The sequence below is a fragment of the Dendrobium catenatum genome, unplaced genomic scaffold (assembly GCF_001605985.2).
Source record: "Dendrobium catenatum unplaced genomic scaffold, ASM160598v2 fragScaff_scaffold_822, whole genome shotgun sequence".
Classification (NCBI taxonomy): domain Eukaryota; kingdom Viridiplantae; phylum Streptophyta; class Magnoliopsida; order Asparagales; family Orchidaceae; genus Dendrobium; species Dendrobium catenatum.
In genome coordinates, this window is record NW_021319284.1 from 28,018 (window position 1) to 40,240 (window position 12,223).

Here is a 12,223-nt window from a genome sequence, read left to right on the forward strand (position 1 = left end):
TTTTTTGGCCTAAGAGCCTCACAGTTTTGTCCTGTTAGTGTAACTTCCCAATAAGTTACCCATCTTAGAATTGCTCTGGGATGAGCACACTTAACTACGAAATTTCTTACGAAAATTTCGGCCATTACACGGAAAGGCGCCTCAATGTTTAAGAGTTAGCTTTCTTTTACTTAAGGGGTTTCATAATCTTCCCCACTTAAGTAACTGACTTCCTCGTCTAAATCTATATCCCAGAATCATCCACCAGGCAGATAGGACTCTAGAGGTGGCCCCTACAAGTTCAAGTGGTGGCTCCTGTTATGTAGCACATTGTCTCATACAGGGTTCAAGATGTGGTTCCAATGGCGTAGCACTTTGTCTTGCATGGCACTTAGCTTACATATTCCGGCTGGTGTATTGATCTGATACCATTTGTAATAGCCCAAACTCTTAGCTATTGAGATATTGTCCGCTTTGGTCTAAGAGTCTCACGATTTTGCCTTGTTAGTTTAACTTCCCAGTAGGTTACTCATCCCATAATTGCTCTGGGATGAACACACTTAACTGCGGAGTTTCTTATAGAAATATCGGCCATTACACCAAAAGGCGCCTTGATGTTTAAGAGTTAACTTTCTTTTACTTAAAGGGTTTCACATATTGTTAGTGTTGGTAGATTGAAACCTACGATATACCCGAGCTGATGGAACCATGGGATCTTCATTGGGTGTACCTCCATTTTCTCTGCAATTGAAACTAAGCACCTAAAAATTTTTCATCCTTAATCGAGAGTTTTTTCTTATGTGTTAAGAGGGGTAATTAATTATGAGTGCTTGCGCTCTTGGGAAGTAAGAACTCCATATCCAATTAAACTCTGATACTACCTGATTAATTATAATTTGACTTAAGTGAAATGGAATCTTACAGCTACAAAGCGGGATTCATGCATTCGTGTCATTTTTCTTGAGCAAAAAAAAAAAAGATAAATAATAATATGGTTGTTAGGTGCATCAACATATAAGTATGTATGACTATATAAATCATATAATACAAATCCTTATATGAAAGATAAATAGCAGTATCATATAACAAAATCACTTATTACAAGAAGTTACTCGTGGAATGGTTTATTGACTCATAATTTCACAGCAGGCAAGAGTATAAAATATATATCACCTACAACTAGTTTAAATGCATTTATACTGATAATATTCAGTCAACTTGCATATTGTTCTAAAAATATATATCTTACCACCGCGGCAAGTTATTTCTTCACTTCTGACACTCCGCAATTTCTTTCACTTATAATTTACCTACACAATAAAAAATTCAAATCCTTCAATTTATTTTTCTAATTATATAATTAAAATCAATTTATTCTAAAATAATATTTTTACCTCAAAACTTCCCCTCATAAACCTGTTGAAATGCTAAATAACAATAGGATACAATCAAAATTAGACATTTTGTCTAAAAATTTTGGGTATTACATACACTACATATCAGTTAGCTAAAAATACATTGTACCTAGTTTATATAGGGTACACTATGGACAATTTTGCCAATATTGGAACAATTTTGCAATTTATGCACTTCATTCTGCAATATTATAGTGGGTGCAAAATAGAAATCCCAAAAGTTTCAACCCCATCGCATTTGATGTTGTCCTCTCCACTCCTATGACCTATCTTTTGCTTGTAGAAAATGACTAGCAAACTTAGAAGATGCGGTGCACTTATATTTATACTTTCTTGACGTGATTGTTTTTTGTGTACTATGTGGATGCTGAATGAACTTCCCAAATTCCCCTTTTTAATTAAAAATGGCAATTTAGTTGTATGTACAGTATCTTTTTCATTCTCCCAGTCAAAATCTTGTTGAGGTGCTAAATATTTAAAGGCTGTTTAACCCTTACGATATGCTTAATTGTTATTAAATTGATTACCATTATTATGTTTTTCAGTAACTTTTTTTATCTATTTAGTGAAGATTCTTATTTTCTGCTTGCATTCAACCTCCGACATCATATCAGTTTTGTTTATGTTTTTTGCACTCTCTTCATTTTTCTTAGTTGACTAATGCAGGTTCTACATGAGATTGAGCAGAAGGCTGAAATGATTTTAGAAGAGCGAGGTGGCTGCTATCTGCAATACTGTTCTATTTGTTTTGTCATCTTTTTTATTTCATGCACTGAAACATGAAATTTTGTTTTTTTATTCTTTTTGAATTTTTATTTATGGATTATTCTACTGCAAAATAGTTTTCATGGAATTTATTCTGTTAGTTTATTTAATCTCTTATTTATGCATCCTAATGTAAAAAGTGAAAATTTTAGTTTTGAAAACCTTATTTTGTTCTGGTGATCTTTATGACATGAATCATTTATGAAATTGTGTTAATGCTAGGCGTCCCTTGGAAGCGACGCACTGTATGACCTGAATACAGTGACAAGTGTGCAAGGGCCGCTGCACCAGCGCCCGGGTGCAGTATTAAATAGGCAAGGGTTCCCACATCAAGGACGAATGTGGGCAAAGACGCTAGTCTATGATACCAAAAAATATGAAACTAAAATTAGGATAGGAACTTGGAATATAGGTTCTCTTACAGGAAAATTAATGGAATTAATAGATATTATGATTCATAGGAAGTTAAATATTTTGTGCATTCATGAAACTAAATGGGTTGAAGAGAATGCTAAGGAAATTGATGATATTGGATTTAAACTTTGGTATTCGGGTAAGAGTCGTACTAGAAATGGTGTAGATGCTATTATAGATAAGAGTTTGAAGGATAATATTATAAAAATTAATAAGATTGGAGATAGAATTATAGATTTAAAGATTGTTGTTGATATTAAAATTGTTAATATTATAAGTGCTATTATTAGTCATGGATATGTATGCAGGAGCTATCAAATCATTAAAGATATGTATGCAGGAGCTATCAAACCACCTTGGTAAGAAAGGAGTTAATAACACTTATATTCAAATCATTAAAGATATGTATGCAGGAGCTATTACTTGTGTTAAAAAACAAGGTGGTTTGATCAAGTATTTTCCTATTTCAGTTGGGTTACATCAAGGATCAGCCTTAAGCCCATATCTTTTTTCTTTAGTCATGGATGTTCTCACTAGACATTTGCAAGTGGATGTACCTTGGTGTATGCTTTTTGCTGATGATATTCTTCTTGTTGATAAGACTGGAGAGGGAGTTGGAGGTAAACTTGAATTATGGAGGCCAACCTTAGAGTCTAAAGGTTTTCACTTGATTAGATCTAAAACGGAATATATGGAGTGTAATTATAGTAGTAATAGACCTAGTGAGGGGATTGTGACTTGGGCGATCAAGTCATTAATAAGAGTACACATTTTAGATATCTTGGATCTATTGTTCAGAGTGATGGTGAAATAGATGGAGATATTATCAGCATAATTCAAGTTGGATGGTTGAAGTGGAGGAATGCATTAGGCTTGTTGTGTGATAGAAAAGTACCCCTCAAACTTAAGGGAAAATTCTATAAGATGGTGGTGAGGCCTGCAATGCTTTATGGGGCCGAATGTTGGCCATTAAAAGAGAAGCATAATACTAAGTTAAGTGTGACAGAGATGAGGATGCTCAGGTGGATGAGCGGCTTTACCCTTAGAGATATGATACGAAATTAGCATATCCGTGAAAAGGTTGGAGTAGCTCCAGTAGAAGATAAGATTTGAGAGAGTCGCCTTAGATGGTTTGATCGCCATAAAATGGCGGCCTTTCGATGACCCGTTTAGGAGAGTAGAGGTATTATATTTGACTTATGTTAAGAAAGGTAGAGGCAGACCTAAAAAGGCTTGGTTAGAAAATATTAGGAATGACCTTTCTTTATTAGATTTAAACGAGATTTGACTTTTAATAGGACACAATAGAGGAAAGGGATTCATGTAGCCGACCCCACGTAGTGGGATAAAGGCTTGATGTTGTTGTTGATCATTTTGCAACTTTTATGTTTAATGAAACACTTGTTTTACTGAATATTTTGTAACATCGATTAAATTTCCTAGTTCACTTATATTAAGATTAGTTAGCTGTCCTGATTTGTTGGAGTAGATACTGTATCCAAAGATTGTTTTGTGAAATTTTCTGAATGGGTTTGAGCTGTACTAGGTTCTCACTTTGCTTTATAAAGCAAGGCGAAATTTTTTTAATATCCTTGGTAGCTTCTTATTTTTGTTAATTTAATTAGATTTATGTTCCTAAACAGTGCTCTAGCATTCTGGTTATCTGTTAATGACTATGGGGCATGCAGCCATGTATATTGTGATCTAGCAAGCTATCGACACTTTTGTGAGTTTTAGAGTTAAAACTCACTAAAATTACTAGCGCTATTATTTAAATTTGATCAGATACGGCTATGCCGTGTCCAATTAAAATATTATTTAAATTTGACCGGACACGCATATCTGGTACGCGTGTCCTATTAAAAAAAATAGAACCGCAATTTGCCCTATTCATTTCGACCATCCGTTCGATATCCATATTCTTTTATGCGGCTTAAAAATTTCGGCGAGCTAGGTTTTTCGTTTTCGCACAGGTGTTCGTCTTCTTCATTATAGTCGAAGGAGCCATTCGACGACGCGAGCATAGAAGCGGACAGGATCATCCTTCATTGACAAAGAGGCTTGAAGACGCGAGCATTAAAGCCGACAGAATCCTTCGTCTACGGAGCGACTCGACAACACGAACACTGAAGGCGACGTGAGCATTGAGGGTTCGTTTTCTTCATTCTTCATTTTCGTTATCGTAGGCTCGGTACCGGAACTCTGTACCGCTCTGTATTCGGCACCGCTCAGTACTCGGTACCGCTCGATACTGCTCGGTACTGCTCGATATTGCTCAATACTGCTCGATACTTGGTACTGCTCGGTACTCTGTACTTCTCGGTACTCGGTATTGCTTAGTACTGCTCGGTACAGGAACTCGGTACTGCTCGGTCGGGCAGCGCCCCCTTGGACTCCCAGCAGAGGCGCAACATATCTACACTTTTAATTAAAAATTTTCATGTTTCAAATTCATGTGGATTAATTTGTGTCGATCCTTCGTAGGATAATGAGCTCTGGTGGTGTGGGAATTGGGTCTATTGATGGTCCTTCAGAGACAATTATTGAAGATAACAAATCTGTGGGGTTATGTGACAAAAATAGGTAAAACGTCATAAGGGGGTGAAAATATTGCATTCAAATGCAATTTTTGTAATGCCACATACGAAAGATCATATTATAGAGTGAAAACTCATTTGTTGAAGATTAGTGGTCATGGAATTAAAGTATGCCTGAATATAAGCTCATCACAAATGACTGAATTGCAAAGAAAAATCAGTGAAGCTGAGCAAACGAGTAAAAAAGAGTTTTCAAAATATATTCTACTTCCAAGTACTCATGCTTTATATTCTTCATCATCTTCTTCAGTTAGAAGTGATGACAATACTGTTAATAAGGGGCCTTTTCGGATGGAGGGATTTGAACCAAAAACAAGAAAGCATGTTGTAGATAGTGCTTTGGAGAAAGCATTTAATTTACAAATGAGAGAACAACTAGATGGAGAGATAGCTAGAGTGTTTTACTCAGTTGGACTTCCTTTTAACCTAGCAAGAAATCCACATTAAAAGAATGTCTTTACCTATGCATGCAATAATAATCTTGCAGGATATGTGCCACATGGATATAATGTCATTAGAACGAAGTTGTTGCAAAGAGAGATGGATAATATTGAGAAGTTGCTCGAGCCTACTAGAGGAGTATGAAAGGAAAAGGAGTTACTTTGGTTTGTGATGGATGGACAGATCCACAAAGAAGACCACTTATCAACTTCATGGCTGTAACAGAGAGCTATTTTATGTTTATCAAAGATGTAAACTGTAAAGGACAGTACAAGGATAAGTTCTTCATTTCTAATTTAATCAAAGAAGTTATAATGATGGTGGGGCCTTCAAACATCATCCAAGTCATTACTGATAATGCACCTATTTGTAGAGTTGCAGGTCTACTTGTAGAGCAAGCCTATCCTCATATTTTCATGACACCATATGTTGTGCGTACGCTTAATCTTACGTTGAAGAATATTTGCGCAGTTAAGAATACCGAGGCAAATGAAATCACCTACAATGAATGTCATTGGATAACAATGATTGCTGGAGATGCAGTTGTAATTATGAATTTTATTATGAATCACTCCATGAGACTCTCTATGTTCAATGATTTCTCTAATTTGAAAATGCTTGCAGTTGCTGAAGCTCTGTTTGCCTCGGTTATAGTGATGTTGAGAAGATTAAAAAAAATAATAAATGTTCTTCAAGCTATGGTGATCAGTGACAAATGGTCATGTTATGAGAAAGATGATGTTGTAAATGCTAGATGTATAAAGGAGAAGCTTTTAGATGATTTATGGTGGGATGAGATTGAATACATCATAAATTTCATAGATCCAATTTATGAGATATTGAGAGTAGCTGATACTGATAAGTCTTATTTACATCTCATTTATGTGATGAGGGATTCAATGCTTGCCAAACTAAAAGAAATTATATATATACATGAGAGGAAGGCACTTCATGAAGACTCAAGCTTTTGGGATGTTATTTATGCTATTCTAGAAGATAGGTGGAGCAAACGTAATACACCTTTCCATTGCTTGGCTCACTCACTCACTAAATCCTAGGTCAACATTTTTTATTATTAATTACAATTTGTTGTTTAGTAATTTCAACATTTTTCATTATTTCATTTTAATATTTTTTGAAAATATTCAACTAAAGAATGGCTTCAAGAGGATCCTCAAGGAGTTTATCCACGAAAAGATTTAGAAATTTCAAATATGAGGAAGACATGTTTGAAGTGTTATTTTCCAAATGAGGAGAGAAGAAGTGTCAATATTAGGCTTGCTAAATTTTTTGGTTATTTAGAGGACTTTGGTGACCTAGAGTCATTGTGTGATAGGTGGAGAATTGATCTGAAAATGTGGTGGATTATACATGGAGCTTCAGCACCTCTACTTCAAACAATCGCCATAAAATTACTTGGCCAAGTTTTATCCTCATCTTGTTGTAAAAGAAATTGGAGCACATACTCGTTCATCTAATCAATGAAGAGAAATAAAATTACTCCACAACAAACTGAAGATTTAGTTTATGTGCATACAAACCTTCGACTTCTCTCAAGGAAAACTCCAACTTATATGGAAGGAGACAACAGGATGTGGGATGTTGCTGGAGATGGATTTGAATCTCTTGAGGATATGAGAATATTAGAAATTGCTAATTTTTCACTTGATGAGCCTGAGTTAGAAGCTATGATATTTATTGAAGATGATATAGAAACTCAAAGAAAAACCACTGAATAAGCTAATCTTATCATTCCTTCTATTGAATAGTTGAAATTTCATGTGTTGGACAATTTTTCTTCTTGTTTTTGTTGTTGTACTAGACATTTAAATATTTAATGCGTACTTTTATTTCAATTTTTTTGTCATTTCAAATATTGCACTTTGATTACTTTCATAATTTTTATGTATTATTTATATATTATAATGCCGTATCCGCGCCGTATTCGTATCCTGTATTTTTAAGAATTGACGTGTCCTGTATCCGTATCGTGTCGTATCCGTATCGTCGTATCCGTATCGGTGTAACATAGTAGTTTACCCAAAGACAAGAGAGATACGAACTCCGGTAAGGTCATTTGAATGTTGGAAAAGAAGTGGATAGCAACCACAAGCATTCATGATATTGTTGGACAACAATTTGGAGCTCATAGGTGGCGGGACATCGATAATAAACTACGAAAATTATTGGATAGCAGATTTGAGCATTTAAAACAATTATGGGCAGCCTCCTATAGGGCCTAGGAAGACCTTGGACAGTTGCTGTGGGACATCTGGAGCTTTTGTAAGCAATTAGTGATGTTCCAGGATGCAGGGCAGCGAGTTGTTTGCTGAAAACTGCTGTCTGAGAGCAGGAATTTCTTGGGTTGGAGAGGGACGCGTGATGGGGAGGTAAAGGCTGGCAGGGGCAGCTGTTTTAGGAGAGATTTAAGGAGTATTAAATGGGATGGGGGGTTTAATAGGAGAGAGAAAATCCAAGGGAGGAGGGGCCGGCCATAGGGGGAGGGGTGAATATGTCTAGATGCGATGTATGTGGTTCCCAATGGAGTTAATGTGATTTAAATCAAATCAAATTTTAAATTCAGATTTGATTTAAATTGAGGTAACTTCCTAATGAGGGGTTATTTTCAAAGGAAGGTGTTTGAAATTCAAAAATAGATTGAATCCCAATAATGAATATTTCCTAAATAGCATGGATGTATTTTAGGAAAGTAATTATGAGTAATTTGAAATTTGAAATTCAAATTTAGGGGAGTATGGGGAAGATTTGAATAAGTTTCCAAATGAGGTTTGCCACATAGGAAAGAGAATAAACAACCCTTTTTAATTTAAAATTAAATCGGATTGAAATTTAAAAAACTTCCTTATTTGCAAAGTTCTAAATAAGGAAAGTATTCGAAATTTGAATTTCAAATTTCAAACAAGGGTCATTACTTTCTTTTTTCCATGAAGCCAATTAGGAAGGACATTATGACAATTGAAATCATCATAATTGAGGTGGATCCAATGGGGAGGCCAGTGGCAATGGGGGCTTGGGGGGATGACGTCGGGTGTGAGGAGGGGAGGGTTGATCCGCCGGTTGGAGAGGGGAATTTGGTGCTTCTAGAAGGTAGGATTGGAGTCGAGGCGGTAGGAGCGTGGTTGTTGGCCAGTAAGTATGGAGAGGAAGGTGGGTAGAGAAGATGGAAACTAAAATAAAGAACCAAAAACTCACAAAGAGATCGTAAAACCGTGAACCTTTGACTCCTCCAAAGTTTGACGGGTATTGCTTTCACTTACCTAAGGTCTCTCCTCCCATGAACTCACTTAGAGATCAAGCAAAGAAAACAAAATTTCATTCAATATTCATTATCTCCCAATACAAGAAAGCTAACCTATAAATAGGCCTCATGAAATGAAAATAACAAAGACTAAAATGCCCTTCGAGCTACAACACCACATAATCACTCCTAAGGATAAAATGGAAAAAACAGTAATATAAGATAAACTAATACATAAGACATCAAAAAATAAAATAAAATAAAATAAACTCATGATCGCAGCCGTTGATCTTCTGATGTCCTCATCAGATGAATGGGGAAATTGTTGAGGATCACAGGACACACAAGCCAATCAATCTTGGTAAGAATTTTTTAGCACATTTATTTAGAGTTATAACTATTGGATCGTTCTTCTTATGACCTTTAGATTGTAAGCTGCGTGCCTTTTTTTTCCTATTCTGATGTAGGCAAAAAAACAATTCTGTGGGTAATTATTGTTGGGCTGAAATTCATCTAAATGGGCTTGGCCCATGTTACTTTAGCTGTTTGGTGTTTGGAGAGTTGTGGCTGATTGGGGGTAGTTTTTTTGAGCAATTGGGTACTTGGTTCCTAAGCTATCGTGCTCCTTTCTCGGTGTCTGTTCGGGTTATGGCTATTCTGATTCTGGCTGGTCTTTTAAGGGGGCCTAGCTGCTCGGTTTGTGGTTCTGCCGTGCCTTTTCTCTTGAGTCTTTCCTCTGTTCTGGTTGGTTGAATGGGGCGGCTGCTTTGGGTGTCTTTTGAGCTCCTTTTCCCTATTTAAATGAGATGTTGGCTGCTATTGGGAGGTTGTTGAAGTTTGATATTTGTTTCTAAAAATCCGTGGGTTTCGTCCTAAGCTTGGGAGCTTCTTCTTCTAGTTTTATCCTCTATGACTTCTATCTATTTCTTCTCTCCACAAGTTTCCCTTCCATTTTATCCTTCTTCTTAAGTTTTTATAAGTTGTAGTGTGCCTTTGTTTTAATATTATTGTTATCTTGTTTATGTTTGTCTATGTTTTAAGAAAGGAAGGTTGTGTTTTGCCTGTGTTTTGCTCTTTGTTGTCTTCTATTCTTTATTTATTCTTTATAAAAATATGGATAATCAGCAAGCTGAATGGCAACGTATATTTATGCAATAACTGGTTAACCTATACTAACAAATGGAAGCAATGACTAATACACTGGTTGCACTAAGTCCAAAAGGCAAACTTATTTTGAAACAAAATGCGGGATCCAATAAGGTGAAATCTACATTCCAATGAGCAGATTCTAGTTGTCTGCAAAACCCACTTTGGAGAACGCCTATTGATGAAGGTGGTTCTTCAATTAATCCTGATTCAGTTCATAATCTTGGTAGTAAGTTGCCGTGTTTTCCTCCTACGAAGCAACATCCTAAAAAAAGACGAAGAAATGCAACCAGGTTATGCTATTTAAGATGCTCAGTTTACTATTTAACCAATCAATGATGTTGTGAATAAATTTGATACTCAAACAATAGACAGTTGAAGTCATGGATGGATTGGTAGCATGCGAGGAACAATGTATTAAAAAATGATGCAAAACCATGAAAGACAAAATGGAGAAACTGTTATTCTTGAAAGTCAATCTGCTGAAGCAACGTTGCAGTATGTTTATCAACCTGTCTGCTGAATGAAGTAAATATGGAAGAAGAGAAGGTGAGGCAGCCAGAAGAACTGCAATCGGGAACAACAACCATGGAGGAAGTTGTTGATAAAGTCTTTATAGCTCATTAAAATATTAAAGGAAACATGCAACTTATAGAGGATGAACAACTTGAATTGATGAATCTAGCTGCATCAAGTAAAAGTTTATCATCCATTATTTTTCTTGACAAGTATACTTTGGTTAGCAGTATTTTATCAAAAGATGTTGAGCTTTTTGAAAGAGTTGGTTCAAACATATATCATGAAAAATCTTATTTTGAGAAAAATTCTTCAATTGTTGAAAAGATATTAACAGGTAATGCTAAAAGCAAACAGTTGTTGCCCCTTAATATTCCTATTGATGCTGTGGATATCTGTACAGCCCAAGAAAACATGGAGTGCACCAACGACTTTTTGTTGGATGGAATGGATGCCCCCTAGCTGATTTTTGAAGATGGGGAGTTGCAGCTTCATCATCCTGATATCTCTCAGCAAATGATTGAAGCGTTCTCATCAAGAGATGAGATTCTCCACCTGGGGAGAATTGATGTAGGCCAAAAAACAATTCCTTGGGTAATTATTGTTGGGCTGAAATTCATCTAAATGGGCTTGACCCATGTTTCTTTTGCTGTTTGGTGTTTGGAGAGTTGTGGCTGATTGGGGGCTATTTTTTTGAGCAATTGGCTGCTTGGTTCCTGAGCTGCCGTTCTCCTTTCTTGGTGTCTGTTCGGGTCCTGGCTTTTCCGATTCTGGCTGGTCTTTTGAGGGGGCTTGGCTGCTTGGTTTGTGGTTATGGCGTGCCTTTTCTCTTTGGTTTTTCCTCTGTTCTGGTTGGCTACATGGGGCGGCTGCTTTGTGTGTCTTTTGAGCTCCTTTCCGCTATTTAAATGAGATGTTGGCTGCTGTTGGGAGGTTATTGAAGTTTGATATTTGTCTCTAAGAACATGACGGTTTCTTCCTAAGCTTGAGAGTTTCTTCATCTACTTCTTTCTTCCTCTAAGACTTCTATCTATTTCTTCTCTCCACAAGTTTCCCTTCCATTGTATCATTCTTCTTAAGTTTTTATAAGTTGTAGTGTGCCTTTATTTTAATATTATTGTTATCTTGTTTATGTTTGTTTATGTTTTAAGAAAGGAAGGTTGTGTCTTTGCGCTATTATTTTGTCGCATCATATTCTTTCCACCTGCCCTCTTGGGGAATATTTCATTTTTTTAAATAGCTTTGATTTATTTTTATTATAATTTTTCTGGAGAAATCTATAAATACTTTCACATTTTGTATAAAATCAAGGAATAAAATTTAAAGTAATTAATTTCTACTTTTCTATCATTTTAAATTTTATTTGAGTGAGTTTAAGATTTTCATCTCTTTATGTTTGTTCTTTTTTGTCTTTCTTATCATGATGAAAATTAGATTAAAGGAGAACTCTTAGATATTGCAAGTCACATATAGTCTAAATGGTGTAAATAACCTATAAGATGATACCAAATTATGAAGACCTTTATGAAAGTAATGGGAAAGATCCATTATCTTATTGATCCTTTTTCAAAATTGAAATATCAATTTTTTTTTGAGATGAAGCAAATTACATGATTAGCGCATGATCGTGGAATATCATGATGCCTTATATTAATAGGCTATATATAATTGTTCTTTTGTGAAAGAAGTTT

At 35.6% G+C, this 12,223-nt stretch overlaps 1 protein-coding gene across 1 annotated transcript in view; it reads left to right on the forward strand.

The window, feature by feature from the left end:
* Positions 1 to 12,223, forward strand: part of LOC110100106 (nuclear-pore anchor) — a 105,405-nt gene that overhangs the window by 18,867 nt on the left and 74,315 nt on the right. The window contains exon 6 of the mRNA XM_020827508.2: positions 2,061 to 2,109. Coding sequence (XP_020683167.1) covers positions 2,061 to 2,109 — 49 coding nt within the window. The remainder of the gene's footprint in view (positions 1 to 2,060; positions 2,110 to 12,223) is intronic.